The 21,594-nt window shown below is 33.9% G+C and overlaps 3 protein-coding genes and 1 pseudogene across 4 annotated transcripts; 3 read left to right on the top strand and 1 right to left on the bottom strand.

The window, feature by feature from the left end:
- The first annotated feature begins 6,048 nt into the window (after positions 1–6,048).
- LOC148585928 (12-oxophytodienoate reductase 2-like) lies at positions 6,049–7,829 on the top strand. Its single transcript, XM_088516286.1, has 5 exons — positions 6,049–6,134; positions 6,476–6,616; positions 6,755–6,885; positions 6,962–7,126; positions 7,237–7,829. The coding sequence occupies exons 1-5, from the start codon at positions 6,064–6,066 to the stop codon at positions 7,827–7,829; spliced, it is 1,101 nt and encodes a 366-aa protein (XP_088372412.1). The 5' UTR covers positions 6,049–6,063.
- Positions 7,830–12,368: 4,539 nt separating this feature from the next.
- Positions 12,369–12,931, top strand: LOC132183259 (12-oxophytodienoate reductase 1 pseudogene; annotated as a pseudogene).
- A 2,689-nt stretch (positions 12,932–15,620) lies between these two features.
- Positions 15,621–17,428, top strand: LOC132182591 (putative 12-oxophytodienoate reductase 11). 2 transcript variants are annotated; one of them, XM_059595880.2, is made up of 5 exons: positions 15,621–15,694; positions 16,090–16,230; positions 16,357–16,487; positions 16,564–16,728; positions 16,836–17,428. In XM_059595880.2, the coding sequence occupies exons 1-5, from the start codon at positions 15,621–15,623 to the stop codon at positions 17,426–17,428; spliced, it is 1,104 nt and encodes a 367-aa protein (XP_059451863.2). The 2 variants fall into 2 exon arrangements, with proteins under 2 accessions (XP_059451863.2, XP_088372675.1); XM_088516549.1 differs by having other exon boundaries at positions 16,585–16,728.
- Positions 17,429–20,045: 2,617 nt separating this feature from the next.
- LOC148585929 (uncharacterized) lies at positions 20,046–20,537 on the bottom strand. The gene has a single exon (XM_088516832.1). It carries the CDS (start codon positions 20,535–20,537, stop codon positions 20,046–20,048), a length of 492 nt encoding a protein of 163 aa, XP_088372958.1.
- Between the last annotated feature and the right edge of the window lie 1,057 nt (positions 20,538–21,594).

Genomic DNA, 21,594 nt, shown 5'->3' on the forward strand with positions numbered 1-21,594 from the left:
AAAAAAAAAAAAAAAATCATAGCAAAACTATCAGAGTCTAACATTTCTTGTATAATTATGTTGGGGATAAAACCTTCCATGAGTCCCTCTCGAGTAATACTAGAAGTCACTTTTGTGTCCCTCTAATGATGATATGGGTCTTAAAATCACTATTAGGCTTGTGATTGATTAATAGATTTTGATCAAATTGTAATTTTAAAAGCCACCTGATTTTTTTAGGGACACAAAAGTGATATAAAAGCGACTTCTATAATTACTCACTTGAAAAAAAACCATAGGATAACAATTGCATCCACCAAGATCTCTCAACTTGATCAAACATCACACATATCCCACTCTTAGCCTCCCCAAAATCCTGCCTTATCAATTTATTTCACTCCAAATAAACATGCTAACTTAAGTATTAGAGTGTTTCCATTCCTTAATGACTTCTTCTTTTTGGTCCAGCCATACGAAAAACTGCTTTAACAAACCATAACAATATCTTAAAAAGAAAAGAAAAAGAGTCGGTCACCAAGGGACTAATGTCGCCTATTACATGTATAGTGGAGTCACCTCAGCATTACTTGAATCACATAATCATATTTATAGTCATAGGTAAAGTGAAAATATAATCTAATTTATGTATAAAAAAATATTTAGTATATCACTAATATTTTTTTGTCTTGATATTATCATAAATTCTTTTTTTTTACCATCCTAAAACTCTAGCCCTCATTTGGTCATCATTTACCACCGAAATCTCATAGAGTTATACGACTTTAATAAGTGCGATTTTAAAAATTGCGTTTTTAAAAATTACGTTTTTAAAATCGCTACTTTTTAAAATTGTACAGGTGTTTGGTAAAATATACTAAAAAGTACTTTTTTTATCAATTGAGTGTTTGGATAACATTAGCATATAATTGCGGTTTCATGACCAAATTACCAATAAGGATGAACAAGACAGAGAGGATGAAAGAAAAAAAAAAAAAAAAAAGAGAAAAGAAGGGTTTTAATATATTTTAAGTGGGTATTTTTGGTATTTTTTTCATTCCTGTTCTAAAAAAAGTAACTATTGCGCCAAATATCTTTTTAATAGAAATCGTGATTTTGTTTTAAATTTGCACTTTTTCAAATAAACACCCTATAATCAGCTTATGAAAATCGCAGATTTTTTTGCGATTTTAAAATTTGTGTTTTTAAAATCGTAATCCCAAACACCCTAAAGTTGCGATTTGGTTTAAAATTGCAGATTATTTTTTTAAAAACACACTCCCAAACGCACCCTTATTTGGGAAACATATTTTTACCAACTCAAGTCAATTCTTTTCTAAATTCACGTTTGGCAACTTTTTAATCTCAATTCAACTCAACTAAAAAAATTTCAACTTAACTCAAAAATTTTCAACTTAACTAATAAGAATTATAAATAAACATTTTTAAAATATATAAATAGTTAGGGGTGGCCGAACCATCACTAAGAGTATGGGGTGGCTCGGCCATCCCCAAGCAGTTTTTGGGCAACCCCAAAATTGTTGTTGGGGGTGGCTCGGCTACCCCCATCAGTTTCAAGGGTGGTTGATCCACCCCCTAGTGGTGGCTCAGCCACCCCTAAACACCTGGGGTGGCTGATCCACTCCTTGGTGGTGGTCCGGCACCCCTAGGAGTGGTTCAAAACTACCCCTAATATATATATATATATATATATATATATATATATATATATATATATTAAATTTTAAATTTTGTTTTTTAATATTTTAATATTTTTTTAATTATATATATATTTTTATAATATATCTTTAAATTTTTTAATCACCGTCCAATTATAATCTCAACTTTTTTTTTTTTTTTTTCATATTCACAATCAAAAAAAGAAAAAGAAAAAGAAAGTTGAGTTCACTAAAAAAAATCGAGCCCTCTTCTCCTTGCCTTGTTAAATTAAAAATTGGGAAAATTACACTTTACCCCCTCAAAGTTTGGGGCGATTTTCAATTCGACCACCAATGTTTCAATTTTTGCAATGCACCCCCCAAACTTGAATTTTTTTTTTTAATTCGACCAATTTCATCCAAAATTTCCCATATTGTCCCTAATTTTTTTACTTTTTTATTTTTTTAAAAAAAAAAAGAAAAAAAAAAAGAAAATTTGGGGGTTGTAAAAATGGCTATATGGCCAAAGGGGTGGCTACGGCCACCCCGAATATTTTTTTTAAATTTTTTTTTATAAAAAATAAAAAAATAAATTAGGGGTAATATGAAAATTTTTGGATAAAATTGGTCGAATTGAAAAAAATTTACAAGTTTGAGGGGATACATTACAAAAATTAAAACATTGGTGGTCGAATTAAAAATTGCCCCAAATTTTAGGGGGAGTAAAATGTACTTTTCCTTTAAAATTTTCAAAAACTTTAAAAAATTATTCTGTACAAACACCCAAAAAAGAATAAACACGTGAACAAACTTAGGTGAGAAATATTACATGTGGACAAGTAGAATAAAAAGATGGGGATCAACATAATTGTTGGAGGTCATGATGGGGATCAACATAAAAAATCATATTTAGCTCCTAAGTTTTTATTTAATGTGAATTTAGTCATTATGTTCTAATTTCAAGAATATGGTCCTTAATTAAGTTTTGCACAGATTTCAAATATGTCTCTCTATCATTTTTCTGTACGTTTCAATGGACGGAATAGGATCCTCTTCATTTCAAAATCCCTCCATTTCCTCCATTTAGTGCATTTTGAAGGGTATTGCATTTAATGCACTGCCATTATTAAAATTTTTGGACAACACTACCCTTCAAAATGCACTAAATGAAAGAAATGGAGGGATTTTGAAATGGAGAGGATCCTTTCAATGGACACACCAACGTTCATATCAACACTTAATACCAATGTCGTATCATTAAGAGCTAAGCCAACCTTAAAAAAAAAAAAAATAAATAATAATAATAATAATAATAGAAACAAAACAAGAGGCCCAATTCCTTGAACAAAACCATATTCGTCACCATTCCAATCTTCTAAATTTATAGCATTAGAAGAAAAACTGTTAATTTTGACGTTGAGATAGACCTTGGGGTACGTAAATTGAGACATATTAAACATATAAAAAATTGTTAGAGGAACCAGTTTAAAATTTGGACAAAACGTGAAGAAGCTCATAATCAAACCCAGTACTATTAAATCAAATCCAGTACAAGAATCACTTTCTCAAGCGCAAAACAATACCCATGCCAATTTTCGCCGCACATGGCCAACTGATCAATAATGCGGGTTGTTCTCAAGCGCAAAACAGTACCCATGCCAATTTTCGCCCCACATGGCCAACTGATCAATAATGTGGGTTGTGACCTTTTTGTCGTCGTGAGAGAGAGGATTGAAAAATATATATATATTTAAAGAAAGTAGACAGAGAAATAGTTAATCCGTTGGAATTTGTAGTGAAAATTTAGTAGCTAAAATAAAAAAAATTAAATTTTGAGTAGCTAAAATAAAGGGAAAAATATAAAAAAGTTCCACAAACTACTAGTTGTTTGCAATATAACCCACAATGTTTAAAAGGTACTAAAGTAGCCTCCAAACTACTAAAATGAATAAAAAATGCCATTTATTTTTTTATATTCCTATAATACCCCTATTCTTTTGTTTGGTATTTTTCACAAAAAGAGAGTAGGATATTGACTTCACCACTATCCGCACATCAATGGTTAACCATATTTAATTCTAGCAATTCATTCTATGCATGTTATAATTTAAACTAGAAAACACATGAAAATAATTTCATACAATCAATGGAAGAGCATAACCCATATTTAGTTGGCACGGATCGTCTACCTAAATTACATTAAACTATGGTGTAGTACGATCCGTCTTTCCTAGGTATGGTCTATCTAGCCCTATTGATTGCATGTCAATTAAGAACCATTGTATAACCATCATTCTTATAATCACAGAAAATAAGAATAATTTAAGTTCAATAATAGTAAAATAATTTATAAGACAAGATAAGAATTTTACTAATATTGAATTAGAATTTAAGAACAATTGCATTTAATATGAAGAACAAAAATCAAATATAGCAATCCTCAAGGTTATACAATCAACATGCATAAATTGAAAAAACTAGAAATTAAATACAATCAAACCATTGTGCTTGGAAAGGGTTACATCAATACCTCACAATAGGTTTAGCCGTTCATGATCTTCTAAGATCCACAGACAATTTTACTGAATTTTTACTCTAAAAAGCGGTGTGTCTGTTTATAATGTTTAGAGTCCTATTTATAGGGATTAGAAAAACCCTAAAAACCCTAGAAACCCTTAGAAAACCGGAGGTCAGTCTCCCAGTCCAATTGGGAGACTGAAAACCAAGTCCACGCTGGAAAAGGATTGCTGCCGTGCAATACACGCCCGAGTTCGCTCGAGCCTAGCTGTTATGCGCACGATCCTTGGCCGCAGATGCTCGAGTGCAGGTGCGCTCGAGCTCAGGAATAGCTGCGCTTCATCTTAGATCCAGAATGCCCAGCTTTTTGCCCTTTTAAGTCCAATTTTCAATGGTTTATCAAATAAGACCTGAAACACAAAAATAAAACAAAATCAAACAAATAACAATGTTAAGGAATTATCATATGTAAATTAAGGGGCTTGAATGTGCAACATTCGGCGCTTATCAAAAAGGAAAAATTTTAAAAAGCCTACCAACCTACCAGTTGTTTGCAATATAACCCCCAATGTTTAAAATGTATTAAAGTAGCCCCCAAACTACCAAAATGTATAAGAAATGCCACTTATTTTTTATATTCCTATAATACCCCTATTCTTTTGTTTGGTTTTTTTTAACAATTATTTTATTTGTTAAAAGAATAGGGGTATTATAAGAATATAAAAAAAAAATAAGTGGCATTTTTTATACATTTTGGTAGTTTAATTTGGGGGTTAATTTAATACCTTTTGAATATTGGGGGGCTATATTACAAACAACTAGTAGTTTGGGGTGTTTTTTTATATTTTCCCTAAAAAAAACTATAACTAAAATCGTTGAAGCATCTTCTTTATCAGATTTCAGCCATTATAGCCGATACTAGCCATAATATGTCCAAATTTCGGCCAAAGTCATCGGAGTCTCGATTCCGGCCAAAAAGACATATCGAAGTCTAAGCTCTGGCCATAACAGCCGTTCCAATTAAGGTCATAACGAAAGAAAGCTATTTGATTTTTGTTTTATTTTTGTTTTTCTGTTTTTGATTTTTTTGGTTTTTTTGGTTTTTTTTGGTTTTTTTTTTTTAAGTTAAAGATATGAATAAGCAAAGAATAAAATTGGAAAAAGTCAACATACTCCCCTCAAACTACCACCTAATTGACTATGCGCCCCCAAACTATAAAAAATTGTCAATATTCCCCCCAATGACGAAACTACCCTTAGTAAATAAAAACAAGAAATATTAAAACTTCTAGAAAAAAAATTAAAACTAAAAAAATATATAAAAAATCCAAGTGGTGACCAAATTTAAAAATTAAAAAGTTCTGTTTTTTTTAAAAAAAAAATTCATATTTTTTTTTTTATAAAAAAATCTCGTTTGTAAAAATTTTTTTTTTTTAAAAAAATCGTTTTTTTTTTTTTTTTTTTTTTTTAAATTAAAATTTTCGTTTTTCAAAAAAATTAATTAATTAATTTTTTCTAATTTATACGATATTTTTGTCTTATTAAGAAATCTATATAAAGATATTTTTATCTTTTTGTTAATCTTAGAAGACATTATCTCAATTACAATTTTGAAAGGGCGATGTCTAACTCCTGTCATTAGTCAGCAAAACTGGCAGATAATCGTAGTGCGGAGGATGGTCAATCTTACTACAAACGTCATGGCAGACGTTTTTTTTTTCTTAGACGTCATAATAGACATCACCAACGACAAATATGTTTGAAAATCGGAATATAACCTCCTTACTTTTCCTCTTTTTCCTATTCAATGTGTACATGTATAAATACCCAATTGGGTCTGGCAATTTTTTATTCCCCAACCAAACTACAAAACACACAAGCCGTGGAAGAAAACAGAAAAGAATCAATAAAAATGGCTCAAGCTCCCACCATTAATCCTCTTCTTACTCCATATAAAATGGGGAACTTCAATCTATGCCATAGGTTTGCACCTTCCAAATTCTTTTTTTGATAAAATAATTTTTTTTTCCTCCTAAAACTATCATTTCAATCTCACTTGTAATTATTCACTTCAACTTATTACAATTTAGACATATATACTATAAATGGGAGGCCTCTCCACATTTAATATATATAGTCCACAGCTGAAAAAATGAAGCTGTCCTTATTTCTGCCATAATCATTTCATAAATGGATTATTTGTTTATTCTTCCCAAACTTGCTATGGGTAATATATATGTGATTCGAGATAATTTTATTTTCTTCGGAATAAAAAAAATGTCTTTCTTGGCTTAGTTAATTTATCATTTACTTTTTATTTTCAGAGTAGTATTGGCACCACTAGCCAGAATGAGATTTTATGGTAATATTCCTCAGCCACATGCTATCTTATATTATTCTCAGAGAACTTCTAAAGGTGGTTTTTTAATAGCTGAAGCAACTGGAGTTTCTGACACCGCTTTGGGGTAATTTTAACTATTATAGTTTGGCAAATTTTTTTAAAATTGTGAAAGAGCATAAATGAGACTCACTTGCTCAAATAAATTTTAGTCAATCTTGCTTTCAAGACTTTATGATTGTTAGGTTTCTTTGATGTTGTAAAGGTATCCTAATGCATCCGGTATATGGACAAAAGAGCAAGTTGAAGCATGGAAACCCATCGTGGATGCTGTCCACGCCAAAGGTGGAGTCTTCTTTTGTCAACTTTGGCATGCAGGGAGGGTTTCAAATCAAGGTTTGTCATTTGACTATTTTGCTGTGCATGGAGAGAATTTAATGTTTTCTAAGATTTTCATATTGTTTGTCTACAGATTTTCAGCCAAATGGGCAAGCTCCAATTTCTTCTACTGACAAGCCTTTGACCGTTGAGGGACTTGATGGTGCACATTTCACTCCTCCACGGCGGCTAACGACAGATGAAATTGCTCAAATTGCCAATGATTTTAGAATTGCAGCAAAGAATGCTATTGAAGCTGGTGAGTTTTCATTTCATAAGCTCTTCTTGTTTTTTAATATCAAGCAAGCATGATCTTTAACATTATACCTATTCGCTTTGTAAAATAATAATTTTTATCTTTATACCTAGGTTTTGATGGAATTGAGATCCATGGGGCCCATGGTTACCTAATTGACCAATTTATGAAAGATGGGGTGAATGATCGAATAGACCAATGTGGTGGATCCCTTGAAAATCGTTGTCGATTTGCTTTGGAAGTAGTTGAAGCTGTTGCTAATGAGATAGGAGCAGACAAAGTTGGAATAAGGTTATCTCCTTTTGCAGACTATATGGAATCTGAAGACTCTAATCCAAAAGCATTAGGGCTTTATATGGCAGAGTCCTTAAACAAATATGGTATTCTTTATTGCCACATGGTTGAGCCAAGAATGAAGACAGTTGGAGAAAAAAGTGAGTCCCCACATAGTCTTTTGCCAATGAGAAAGGCTTTTAGGGGTACTTTTCTTGTTGCGGGAGGTTATGAAAGGGAAGACGGGAACAATGCCATTGCTGAAAACCATGCAGATCTTGTTGTTTATGGTCGTCTGTTTTTAGCCAATCCAGATTTGCCAAAGAGATTTAAGCTGAATGCTCCTCTCAACAAGTACAATAGAGAAACATTCTATATCTCTGATCCGGTTGTTGGTTACACTGATTATCCATTTCTTGAAGACAATTCATGATGCAAAAAGCCAGAAATTTACGAGATTATGTAGAATTTAATTTGAAGTGTTAATGGTTTTTTTTTTGGGTAATTCAATAAATAGGTGATTGTTATATAGTATTTTAGGCAATTTAATAAATGAGTGTTGTTCTTTTAGTCTATTTAAGTGTCTCATACTTCAATGAAATAAGATTTTGATAGAATAAAATTATGAGAAAATGATTTTCTCTCCTTCTCTCTCTTTGGTTTCCCAGCTTCTCCTCTATTTAAGCACCATATTCTCCTATAGACTGGCACGACCCAATGGCTCTCTAATGAAAAGGCATCAATTAAAACCGTGGCTTGTCAAGAAGTAAAACTACAATAGTGTATGTATTCTATACATTTACCTCAGTTTTACCCAAGAGGTGTAACCGAGAAGTTTTTAAAGTACGACAGAAAATGACATCATAAAACAAGCTTTGTTCTTGATATTTGAAGGGGGAACTAACAAGGTCATGAGGATTATATTAGATCGAAGACAAAAGATATTAAAGAAATGACCTGGATCATTTGTGTGAGTGTTTTTGTCGAACCCGTTGCTGATGTGATAAGCAGAAAAAGTAAGAATGGTTTTTATTTAGGGTTAAATGCAATTTTGATACATGTAGTTAGGCCCAATATCAAACAGACCTTTCATTTTTAAAAAGTGTCCCAGGTGGTACCTATGATTATTGAAACTACACATTTCGTATTTCCGTCTAAATATTTAACGGATCTCCACCTCAGCATGCGTAACATGATGACACATGTTGCGAATGCTAGATATTAATGCCAAACCAGAAGATTGGATGACGTAGTATTATATCATAGGTAGTACCTATGCTGGAAAAATAATAAAATAAGGGTAACTGATGTATATATTACAAAAAAAAAAAAAAAAGGGTAAAAAATTGGGGGCAACCGGACACCCAAATGGGGTGGCTAGGGTGGTTCAGCCTCCCCCTTGTTGGCCATTGGAAGCCACCCCCTAGGTAAAATGGTAGCGGCTGGCCACCCCCAAATTTCTACCATTTTTTTTAAAAAAATTATTTTAGTTCTCATTATTTTATTAGTTTTTGCATTATACGTGGCACCAAAAGCATAGGTACCACCTATGATATAATGTCACATTACCTAATTTGCTGATTTGGCATCAATATGTGGCATTCAGGACAAATGTCACCATTTTAAGCGTGCTGACATGGAGATCTGTTAAATATTTGGATGGAACATGAACGAAAGTACCATGTGTGTATTTTCAATAATCACAGGTACCAGTTGAAACCGAGGGGTCTATTTGATTTTGGGCCAAACTACACGTACCAAAATTGCATTTAACCCGTTCTATTTATTCTTTAGGAAATGAAAAGTGAACTTACTGATAAAAGATCAATAAAAGCTATCACAAGTGCTAGCTAGTAACTTCTTCAGGAACCAGTGTATACATCAAAATTACTAACACTAACAATCCATTTTGCAGTCACTTCTCTGTGGCTAACATATATTCTTGTGCCAACATTAGAGCATTTCCAAAAGAGTAGTTAAATTCACCTTAATAGCATTTCCAATAGTGGTTACACCGATTACCCATTTCTTGAAGACAATGCATAGGTTTGCAAAGAAGCTTAGGGGAATCTACATTATTTAAATTTACCCCTCTTTTAAATACAATGTTATTTCTAGTGGTATTCTATTGTATTGTAGAAGTGTAAGAATAATTCTTAATAACTCCACAACGCAAGAGTTGCACATTTGTTGCTACTACTCTGCGTGTGCTTGAATGCTCATAATTTGAAATAACATTTGGCTATTACAAGCAATTATTCTTGAGCACAGGAACACTTTGTTAAATTAGCATGTCATTTAGTTAAATTGACAAGCATACATGTTGAATTTTGGTTTTAAAACATGTATTTACATCTTAATTAGCCATGCATCTACAAAATTCTCTCTTACACTTGTTGGCCAAAAATAAAAAGATATTTAAATTATTTACAAAACTCAACTAAGCACTTAGGAAAATAACTACCTATAGTCTATTAACATGTGAACAAACTTAGGTGAGAAATATTACATGTGGACGAGGAGTGCTACATATCCCAAATTTTTCTCGCAGAAGTTAGTTCCCAAATGATGTGTCACCATCTTATGAGATTTATTATTTTGGGAAGTGTGTCACCAATTCATGGGATGGTGACACATCATTTGGAAACTAATTTTTGAAAATAAAATTTGGAATGTGTAGCATTTCTCCATATGGGCAAGTAGAACAAAAAGATGGGGATCAACATAATTGTTAGAGGGCATGATGGGGATCAACATAAAAAATCATATTTAGCCCCTAGGTTTTTATCTAATTTGAATTTAGTCATTATGTTTCTAATTTCAAGAATATGGTCCTTAATTAAGTTTTGCCCAGATTAAATAGGTATCTCTATCACTTTTCCATACGTTTCAATGGACATGCTAGCGTTCATATCAACACTTATTATCAACGTCGTATTATTAAGAGCTAAGTCATCCATAAAAATAAATAAATAAAAATAAAATAAAAAATAGAAACAAAAAAAGAGTCCCAATTCCATAAACAAAACCATATTCTTCGCCATTATAATCTTCTAGATTTATAGCATTAGAAGAAAAACTGTAAACTTTGATTCTGAAATAGACCTTGGCATACGTGTTAAATGAGACATATAAAATAGATAGAAACTTGTTAGAGGAACCAGTTTAAAATTTGGACAAAACGTGAAGAAGCTCATAATCAAACCCAGTACTATTAAATCAAATCTAGTACAAGAATCACTTTCTCAAGCCCAAAACAGTACCCATTCCAGTTTTCGCCTCACATGGCCAACTAATCAACGATGCGGGTTGTGACCTTTTTGTCCTCGTGAGAGAGAGGATTGAAAAAAATATATATATTTAAAGAAAGTAGACTGAGAAATAGTTAATCCGCTGGAATTTGTAGTGAAAATTTAGTAGTTAAAATAGAAAAAGTTATATTTTGAATAACTAAAATAAAGGGAAATTTTTTAAAAAGCTTCACAAACTACCAGTCGTTTGCAATATAACTCCCAATGTTTAAAAGGTATTAAAGTAGCTCCAAACGACCAAAATGTATAAAAAATGCCACTTATTTTTTATATTCCTATCACACCCCTATTATTTTATTTGTTTTTTTTTACAATTATTTTATTTGTTAAAAGAATAGGGGTATTATAGAAATATAAAAAAAAGAGAATTTAGATATAAACTCCTTAGGTCAACGTGCCTTCATTAAAAACTCTCTATGTATTTTTTTTTGAAAATTTAGTCATTGGGTCAATCGAAAATACAAGAAACTCCCTACCGTTAAAAATTTTTAACACCCGTTAGGGCCACTCAAAACTCCCTGTTTTACCTGATTAAAATATTAATTTTTTATTAAATTAATTTTAAAAGTTAAATCTAAAAAAAATAAATAAATAAAAAATTGAAGGGTGGCTAGGGGTGGCAGTGCCACCCCTGGCCACCCCCCAACCCCTATGGGGTGGCCATAAGCCACCCCAGGGGTGGTTTGCCCCTCCCCTGGAGCCACCCCTTGGGTGGTTTAGGGTGGCTCGCGGCCACCCCTTTCCACCCATGGGGTGGCCGCGAGCCACTCCATGGGTGGAGGGGTGGGTTGCAGGCCACCCCAAACCCTCGCGGCCACCCCAAACCACCCAAGGGGTGGCTTGAGGTGTGGCTTGGGGTAGCCTGCGGCAACCCCAAACCACCTGAGGGTGGTTGCGAGCCACCCTTGGGGTGGTTTGGGGTGGCTCGCGGCAACCCCTAACCACCCATGGGGTGGCTCGCAACCACCCCATCGGGGGTTTGGGGTGGCTCGCAGGCCACCCCTCCACCTATGGGCGGGCCACCCCATGGGTGGAAAGGGGTGGCCGCGAGCCACCCTAAACCACCCAAGGGGTGGTCCGAGCCACCCTAGGGGTGGCTTGGGGTGGCCTTCAAACCACCTAGGGGTGGCCGCAACTCGCAAACCACCCCATAGGCCCTGGTCACCCTTCAATTTTTTTTTTTTTTTAATTTTTTTTAAAAAACTTTTAAAATTAATTTAATAAAAAAATTAATATTTTAATCAAGTAAAACGGGGAGTTTTGAGTGGCCCTAACGAGTAGTAAAAAATTTATAACGGTATGGAGTTTCTTATAGTTTCGATTGACCTAGGGATTAAATTTTCGAAAAAAAAATACCTAGGGAGTTTTTAATGAAGGCGTTGACTTAAAGAGTTTATATCTAAATTTCCTCAAAAAAAATAAGTGGCATTTTTTATACATTTTGGTAGTTTGGGGGCTAATTTAATACCTTTTGAATATTGGGGGGCTATATTGCAAACGACTAGTAGTTTTGAGAGTTTTTTTATATTTTCCCTAAAAAAAAGCCTATAACTAAAATCGTTGAAGCATCTTCTTTATCAGATTTCAGCCATTGTAGCCGATACTAGTCATAATATGTCCAAATTTCAGCCAAAGTCATAAGAGTCTCGGTTTCGGCCCATGGTTACCTAATTGACCAATTTATGAAAGATGGGGTGAATGATCGAATAGACCAATATGGTGGATCCCTTGAAAATCGTTATCGATTTGTTTTGGAAGTAGCTAAAGCTGTTGCTAATGAGATAGGAGCAGACAAAGTTGGAATAAGGTTATCTCCCTTTGCAAACTATATGGAATCTGAAGACTCTAATCCAAAAGCATTGGGGCTTTATATGGTAGAGTCCTTAAACAAATATGGTATTCTTTATTGCCAAATGGTTGAGCCAAGAATGAAGACAGTTGGAGAAAAAAGTGAATCCACACATAGTCTTCTGCCAATGAGAAAGGCTTTATTAGGGGTACTTTTCTTGTTGCGGGAGGCTATGAAAGAGAAGATGGGAACAATGACATTGCTGAAAACCATGCAGATTTTGTTGCTTATGGTCGTCTGTTTTTAGCCAATCCAGATTTGCCAAAGAGATTTAAACTCAATGCTCCTCTCAACAAGTACAATAGAAAAACATTCTATATCTTTGATCCGGTTGTTGGTTACACTGATTATCCATTTCTTGAAGACAATTCATGATGCAAAAGGCCAGAAATTTACGAGATTATGTAGAATTTAATTTGAAGTGTTAATGGTTTTTTTTTTTTTGGTAATTCAATAAATACGTGATTGTTATATAGTATTTTAGGCAATTTAATAAATGAGTGTTGTTCTGTTGGTCTATTTAAGTGTCTCATACTTCAATGAAGTAAGATTTTGATAGAATAAAATTATGAGAAAATTATTTTCTCTCTCTTTGGCTTCCCAGATTCTTCTCTATTTAAGCACCATATTCTCCTATAGACTGGCACGACCCAATGGCTCTCTAATGAAAAGGCATCAATTAAAACCATGGCTTGTCAAGAAGTAAAACTACAATAGTGTATGTATTCTATACATTTACCTCAGTTTTAACCAAGAGGTGTAATCGAGAAGTTTTTAAAGTACGACAGAAAATGACATCGTAAAACAAGCTCTGTTCTTTATATTTGAAGGGGGAACTAACAAGGTCATGAGGATTATATTAGATCGAAGACAAAAGATATTAAAGAAATGACCTTGATCATTTGTGTGAGTGTTTTTGTTGAATCCGTTGCTGATGTGATAAGCAGAAAAAGTAGAGAAAGGCTTTTATTTAGGGTTAAATGCAATTTTGATACATGTGGTTAGGCCCACTATCAAAAAAGACCTTTCGTTTTTAAAAAGTGTCCTAGGTGGTACCTATGATTATTGAAACTACACATTTGGTATTTCTGTCCAAATATTTAATAGATTTTCACCTTCAGCAGGCGTAAAATGATGACACCTGTTGCGAATGCCAGATATTAATGCCAAACCAGAAGATGGGATGACGTAGTATTATATCATAGGTAGTACCTATGCTGGAAAAATAATAAAATAATGGTAACTAAAATATATATATATGAAACAAAAAGGGTAAAAAATTGGGGGCAACCGGACACCCAAATGGGGTGGCTGGGGTGCGGTTCAGCCTCCCCCTTGCTGGCCATTGGGGGTGGCTCCCTAGCTAAAATGGGAGTGGCCGGCCACCCCCAATTTTCTACCATTTTTAAAATAAATAAAACAAAAAATTTATTTTAGTTCTCATTATTTTATTAGTTTTTGCCTCATACGTGGCAAAAGCATAAGTATCACCTATGATATAATGTCACGTTATCCAATCTACTGATTTGGCATCAATATGTGGCATTCGGGACATATGTCACCATTTTAAGCGTGCTGATGTGGAGATCCATTAAATATTTGGATAGAACATGGACGAAAGTACCATATTTGTACTTTCAATAATCACAGGTACCTGCTGAAATCGAAGGGTCTATTTGATTTTGAGCCTAACTACATGTACTAAAATTGCATTTAACCCCTTCTATTTATTCTTTAGGAAATGAAAAGTGAACTTACTGAAAAAAGATCAATAAAAGCTATCAAAAGTGCTAGCTAGTAACTTCTTCAGAAATCATTGTATACATCAAAATTACAAACACTTACAGTCCATTTTGCAGTCACTTCTATGCGGCTAACATATATTCTTGTGTCAACATTGGAACATTTCCAAAAGAGTGGTTAAATTCACCTTAATAGCCAAATTTGACTATTTTTATACTTTTTTTCTCTTCAACAGAATAGGCTCTTTAACTTTTTTGATCTATTTTGCTATAGTACTAAATAGGCAAAAGAACCTATTCACAGTTCACAACTACAAAAATTTTTAATCATTTCTCTCTCATCCCTTTCACCTTTCTCTCTCACTCCCTTTCTTTCTCTATGATAAAAATAATACTAAAAAAATAATATTTAATTAGATTTAAGAGTTAAAATAGATATTCTGCTGGAATGGGTTGTGAAAAACTAATAGTTAAAATAGAAAAAGTGGTATTTTGTGTGGATAAATAGCCACCCTTACTGGAGATGCTCTTATTCGAAGACTGTATACACCTTGTTGCTTTTGTTCTTGGATCATGAATCTCGTAACGGGACTCTTCATGATTGATTAGTGTACATTATCTTGATTTTCATTAATATTTTAGTATGGCTGAATCAAATTATAATTCAGTCAGACTTAATAGAACGCTTGCAGTTTGTTTGCAAAGTTAATTTACAAGGGTAGCAAGTTAGCCCGTGTTAGAAGAAAAGCAAATGAAGTGACTTGTAAACTTGCGAAAGAAGCATTACACGAAATTAGAGAATAAGCTTAAATTGAGAAATTTCTAGATTATATTCATGATATTGTATTTGCTTAATAATTTGTTTTTTTCTGGTAGACCGTAACGAAAGAAAGCTATTTGATTGACTTATTATATTTTATTTTTTTAAAAAAAAAAAATTAAAGAAATGAATAAGCAAGCAAGCTCTTTATATCAAAATTTTCTCTTCTTAAATACAATATGATAAATTAATATTTTAAAAATTCTAAAAATCGTAAAAGATAACTCCGTCAATGGTCAATAACACTGGCGGTGAAACGTTGTGGTCTATCGTACAGTTCATACTCCAAACGTCATGGCAGACGCGTTATGTTTCTGTTGAGGCGTCATAACAGACATCACCAACAACAAATGAGGCGTCATAATAGACATCACCTGAAATAAAAGTCGTGGACTCGTGGTGTTGTCGAATTGAATTCACCCTCCATATAATGTATAAATACTCAATTGGGACTTGCATTTTTTGCAAACTACAAACACAAAACAGAAAAGAATCATTGAAAATGGCTCTTCAAGCTCCCACCCCCATTCCTCTTCTTACTCCTTACAAAATGGGGAACTTCAATCTATGCCATAGGTTTGCACCTTCCAATTTCTGTTTTTTTTTTTTTTTTTTTTTTTTCCTTTTTTATTTAACTATAATTTTTTTTCCTTTTAGATAAAAAATATTTGTTTCCTCCCAAAACTTATTACAACTTATTTTTTTATACACTTTAGCCTTTGAAATAATTTTAATGCAGGCCGGCTCTCAAAAAAATGCTAAAATTGAACAAAATAGTATCTTATTTATAGATTAAGCCTAAGCTCGGTTTAAATACTAGAAGAGTTGAAATATCATGCCCCATCACTTTTGTTGTCCACGCTAGAAGAGTTGAAATCTATATGCGATTCAGATAGTTTTATTTTCTTTGGTATATATAGAAAGATTTCTTCCTTGATTGAGTTAATTTATCAAGTACTTTCGATTTTCAGAGTAGTTTTGGCACCACTTACCAGAATGAGATCTTATGGCAATGTTCCTCAGCCGAATGCTATTTTATATTATTCTCAGAGAACCTCAAAAGGCGGTCTTTTAATATCTGAAGCAACTGGAGTTTCTGATACTGCTCAAGGGTAATTTTAACTATATATAATAGCTTGGCAAGTATTTTTGAAATTGTGAGAGCATCAATAGGACTCACCTGCTCAAATAATTTTTCTTGAAAACTTAATGAGGTTTCTTTGATGGTGTACGTAAAGGTATCCTAATACACCTGGTATATGGACAAAAGAGCAAGTTGAAGCATGGAAACCCATCGTGGATGCTGTTCATGCCAAAGGTGGAGTCTTCTTTTGTCAGCTTTGGCATGTGGGGAGGGTTTCAAATCAAGGTTTGTCTTTTCACTATTTTGCTGTGAATGGAAAGAATTGAATGTTTTCTAAGATTTTCATATTGTTTGTCTACAGATTTTCAGCCAAATGGGCAAGCTCCAATTTCTTCTACTGACAAGCCTTTGACCGTTGAGGGATTTGATGGTGCACATTCCACTCCTCCACGGCGGCTAAGGACAGATGAAATTCCTCAAATTGTCAATGATTTTAGAATTGCAGCAAGGAATGCTATTGAAGCTGGTGAGTTTTCATTTCATAAGCTTTTCTTGTTTTTTAATATCAAACATGATATTTAACATTATACTTATTCACTTTATAAATTTATGTTGTTTTTGTCTGATACATAGGTTTTGACGGAGTTGAGATCCACGGGGCTCATGGCTATCTAATTGACCAGTTTATGAAAGATGAAGTAAATGATCGAACTGACCAATATGGTGGATCCCTTGAGAATCGTTGTCGATTTGCTCTAGAAATAGTGAAAGCTATTACTAATGAGATAGGAGCAGACAAAGTTGGAATAAGGCTATCTCCTTTTGCAGACTTTATGGAATCTAGAGACTCAAATCCAAAAGCATTGGGGCTTTACATGGCAGAGTCTTTAAACAAATATGAGATTCTTTATTGCCACATGGTTGAGCCAAGAATGAAGAATGCTTTTGAAAAAAGTGAATCCCCACACAGTCTTCTACCAATGAGAAAGGCTTTTAGAGGTACTTTCCTTGTTGCTGGGGGTTATGAAAGAGAAGATGGGAACAATGCCATTGCTAAAAATCATGGAGATCTTGTTGTTTATGGTCGCTTGTTTATATCCAATCCAGATTTGCTTAAGAGATTTGAGCTCAATGCTCCTCTCAACAAATACAATAGAGATACATTTTACATCTCGGATCCTATTGTTGGTTACACTGATTATCCATTTCTTGAAGACACTTCATGATGCAAAAGGAACTTTGTCGGATTATTAGAATTTAATTTTATGTTTTATTTTATTTTCATTGTTAATGGTTTTTGTAATTCAATAAATAGGTGATTGCCATAGAGTATTTTAGGCAATTTACTAAATGAGTGTTCCCCTAAATTATGTTAGGTAAGTAAATAAATGGCGCATTGCCGTAGGGTTTAGTTTGATAGTAGATTTAAGTGTCTCATACTTCAATGAAATAAGTTTTTGGTAGAATAAATTTATGAGAAAGTGATTTTCTCTCTCCTCTTTCTCTTTCTTTCTCATATCTTCTCTCTCTTTGGATTCCCAGCTTCTTCTCTACATATTTAAGCACCACATTATCCTATAAACTGGCATGACCCAATGGCTCTCTAATGAAAAGGCATCAATTGAAACCATGGCTTGTCAAGAAGTAAAACTACAATTGTGTATGTATTCTATACATTTACCTCAGTTTTAACCAAGAGAAGTAACAGAGATGTTTGGGAAAAAAAAAAAATAAGCATCCATGAAACATGCCAGAATTATTTAAATTAGAGGTCAGTCTTCTTTCCTGTAATTGTCAAAACACCTGGCACGTTTATGCAATTCAACGAGTATAACTTTAGTTAATCCAGGATGCTTTTTGCTAGATAAGCAGCTTTTTACATATCTAAATAATTTGTTTCTGAAGAGAAGTTACAATTAATCTTGATAAGCACACAAGAACTTGAAGTTAATGAAAATCCTTAGCAAGATTCAAGATTTTTTTTTTTTTTTTTTATTTAAATAAAAAAATGGCCCACTTGGCTTTCCATTGGAAGTAAATCATTCCAACCAAAACATTGGGGGTAAACAGAATACATACCAGATCATCTTACTGACAACATAAAACATGTTTTGTATTTTTAAATACAAAACATGTGACAATCAGATGTTAAAAGGCGTTAACTTGAAGAATTTCTGTATTGCAAGTCATAATAATTCATGCAGAATAATTCTTTTGAAATGGCAATAAATGAACTGTAAGCATAACTGTAAATCATGGGAGACTTGCAAATTAAATCAATATAGGCTTATAAATTAATCAAAGCTTTCCTTCCGTTTTCATCAACTTTATTTTCGTATGGAACAAGTTTACCCTTTGGACCACTACCACATTTCTTAAAACATAAGCGGCGCATGTTGGCTTGTCTTGAAGGACTCTATAGACTCATCATATCGTTACAACAAAGAACTGAGCGTGTAGTGGGAACCTTTCCTGATCAAAGGACCCTGACCGAGCACCAGACTGTCGTACATGTTGAATTTTGGTTTTTAAAGATGCATTTACATATATCAGAATTAGCCATCTGCAAAATTCTAAATTACACGCTTGTTGGCCAAAATTAAAAAGATGTTTAAATTATTTACTAAAGTTAACTAAGCACATAGGAAAATAAACTTTATCTACCTACAATTTATTAACACGTCAACAAACTTAGGAGAGAAATATTACATGTGGACAATTAGTAGAACAAAAAGATGGGAATCAGCATACTTGTTACGAGGTCATGATCATGGAGAGGTTTGGCAACTATTTGTGCTTGGCGGCTGTTGTGTTTTTTGTACAGAGTTGGGATTTCATAAAGTTGTATCAGAAGGAAAGTCAAATTTGTATGAAATGACTAAATTCTTGGTATTTCCTTCCACTTATATGATAAGTTTTGCAAATGGAAATACATCAATTTTGTCATTAAGATTCAATACAGACCGGATGTAGTGTAATACTATTGTGAACAAGAAATTCTGTAATAGCAGTAGAGAAGAAGAACAAGAGAGAAAAGATAAAATAAAATAAAATAAAAAGTATGTATCAATTTTCTGAATGTTCTTTTTTATATTGAATTACAGAAGCAGATTATTATTGTTGAAATGGAAATTCCTGACTGTTTAAAAATAAAGAAGTGATAAAATTCTTTTTTTTTTTTTAATCATCTTCGTACTGAATGGATGAATCCACTATTAATTTTTTGTGGAGTTCACACGAGTCTACAAATCTAATGGTTGATATATGGAATAGGACCCTCTCCATTTCAGTTAAAATGGAGAGTATCCATTTAGTGTAAAATGAGGGGTAATATTGTAAATTTTGTCCTTCAACTTTAATGTTAATACAATATTACCCCTCATTTTATAATAAATGGATACTCTCCATTTCCATTTCAACTGAAATGGAGAGAATCCTATTATGATATTATATTGACTTTGTAGGATGAAATGGAAAAAAGATTGAGAAAATATTGACGTGAATCATTCCTCTTAAAAATATGACTGTTGAAATGACATTTTTTGACCGTTGAAAAATAGCTATTGATGTAAAAATTAAAATAAAAAAATATATATGTTTGTTAGAACAGATCGTGTGCGACTTGCGTAATTGCTAAGTGCGCCAATGCAACGCGGCCATGGCCAATGCTACTCACTAGGTGACACCACTAGCATGAATCTACCCAAAAGTCATAGAATAAAAGAAAGACAAACCCTTGTAAAGCACAAAAAATTCTCATAGCTTTTTTTTTTTTTGAAAACTGAACTGTTGAATTTCATTGATAATAAATCGTAAGATGGAGTAGAAAACTCCAACAAACAATCATCGAGATAGAGCTAATTGCTCCATCAAAATAATATCACTAATACAATTAAGAGTGGTATCCCTCCAAATCCTATCACTGACATCAGTGGTTGCCGCTCTTGCCATCCTATGAGCCGCCTCATTGACTTCGCGATGAACAAATACACAATTCCATCTTGGTATAGCGAGTAGTACATGTCTAGTATCTTCAATTAGATGCCCAAAACTGCTCCCTGTGCCCGTATTTGAATTAATCGCATCCACAATTTGTTTCGCGTCTCCTTCCAAAATTAGATTTTGGACTCCCACTTCCCGGCATAAACACACTGCATGATAGGCGGCATATGCTTCCCCCATTGCTGGCTCCAGTATACCCATTCGCTGTTTAGACATAGCAGCTATCACTCTCCCTTTCTCATCTCTAATTACAACTCCAATCCCGACCCTTTCATTTAGTTTATCAATGGCCACATCCCAATTCGTTTTGTGCCAACCTTGGGTAGGGGCCATCCACTTTTTCAGTCGAGCAGAGCCTTCCTTGACGCCTGGGTCCTTCTATTGTAGTTGGGCAAAAGTCAGCATTTCCTCTTCTGTTTTTTGGAGAATAACGTTGGGGTCCACGAAAACTCCTTCATGAACCCATTTATTTCGTCGAAACCAAACCTGGCATGATAAGCATACAAACAGAGTAAACACGTCCAGGTCACATTTTGAAAAAATATATTCTGCAATCTGCATGAAGTTATCACCCTCCGTGGTCATCTTTTGGAGTACCCGTTTACTGCAGCCCCATATATCTCTTGCACCCTCACAATTCCATAGAGCATGTAGCACTGTCTCTGGTTCTTGCTCACAGATGGGGCACAATGGTTCATTCACCACCTTTCGCCTAAGTAAATTGTCCTTGGTTGGCAGAATATTCTGGCAGGCTCTCCAGAAAAAGTTTTTTGCTGCATTAGGGATGGCTAATTTCCACAGTGGTTTCCACAACAAGCTGTCCTCCCGTTTTGTTGAACCTTCTGGACATTTTTTCATCTCCATCTCCTTTGCTAGATGATAAGCACTTCTAACTGAAAAGGTTCCCAAACTTGTACCCCGCCAAATTAGAACATCTGGTTGCTGCATTGGGCTGACTTGTATAGAGTTAATAGCTGCTACCTCCTCAGCTGTAAAGATACTGTTTAAGAGGCCCTGATCCCACTCTCCCCTTTCCCGATCAATTAGTTCTTGTACTTTGCTGTTCTGATTCAACACCTTTGGAGGAGAATGGATTTTAAATGTTGATGGAATTGGGACCCAAGAGTCACCCCATATCTTTATCGACTGTCCATTTCCTACTCGCCAAATCAATCCGGTCTCAAGAATGTCCCTCGCCCCATGAATACTTCTCCACGCAAAAAAAGGTTTTGAGCCCAATTTTGCCTCCATGAAAGAGGATGTAGAAAAATATTTTGCCTTTAAAATTTTTGCTGTCAGGCTCTCTGGTGATTTTAACAAACGCCAACATTGCTTAGCAAGAAGGGCCTTGTTGAAACATACTAAATCTCTGAAACCCAATCCACCCCGA

The sequence above is a fragment of the Corylus avellana genome, chromosome 5 (assembly GCF_965113065.1).
Source record: "Corylus avellana chromosome 5, dhCorAvel1.hap1.2, whole genome shotgun sequence".
Classification (NCBI taxonomy): Eukaryota; Viridiplantae; Streptophyta; class Magnoliopsida; order Fagales; family Betulaceae; genus Corylus; species Corylus avellana.

Coding starts and splice junctions, on each gene's coding strand:
- LOC148585928 (XM_088516286.1), top strand. CDS start 6,064: ATGGCTCAAGCTCCCACCATTAATCCTCTTCTTACTCCATATAAAATG. Junction 6,135..6,475: donor AACTTCAATCTATGCCATAG/GTTTGCACCTTC, acceptor TTTTATTTTCAG/AGTAGTATTGGCACCACTAG. Junction 7,127..7,236: donor AAAGAATGCTATTGAAGCTG/GTGAGTTTTCAT, acceptor CTTTATACCTAG/GTTTTGATGGAATTGAGATC.
- LOC132182591 (XM_059595880.2), top strand. CDS start 15,621: ATGGCTCTTCAAGCTCCCACCCCCATTCCTCTTCTTACTCCTTACAAA. Junction 16,231..16,356: donor GTTTCTGATACTGCTCAAGG/GTAATTTTAACT, acceptor GTGTACGTAAAG/GTATCCTAATACACCTGGTA. Junction 16,729..16,835: donor AAGGAATGCTATTGAAGCTG/GTGAGTTTTCAT, acceptor TCTGATACATAG/GTTTTGACGGAGTTGAGATC.
- LOC148585929 (XM_088516832.1), bottom strand. CDS start 20,537: ATGGCCCCTACCCAAGGTTGGCACAAAACGAATTGGGATGTGGCCATT.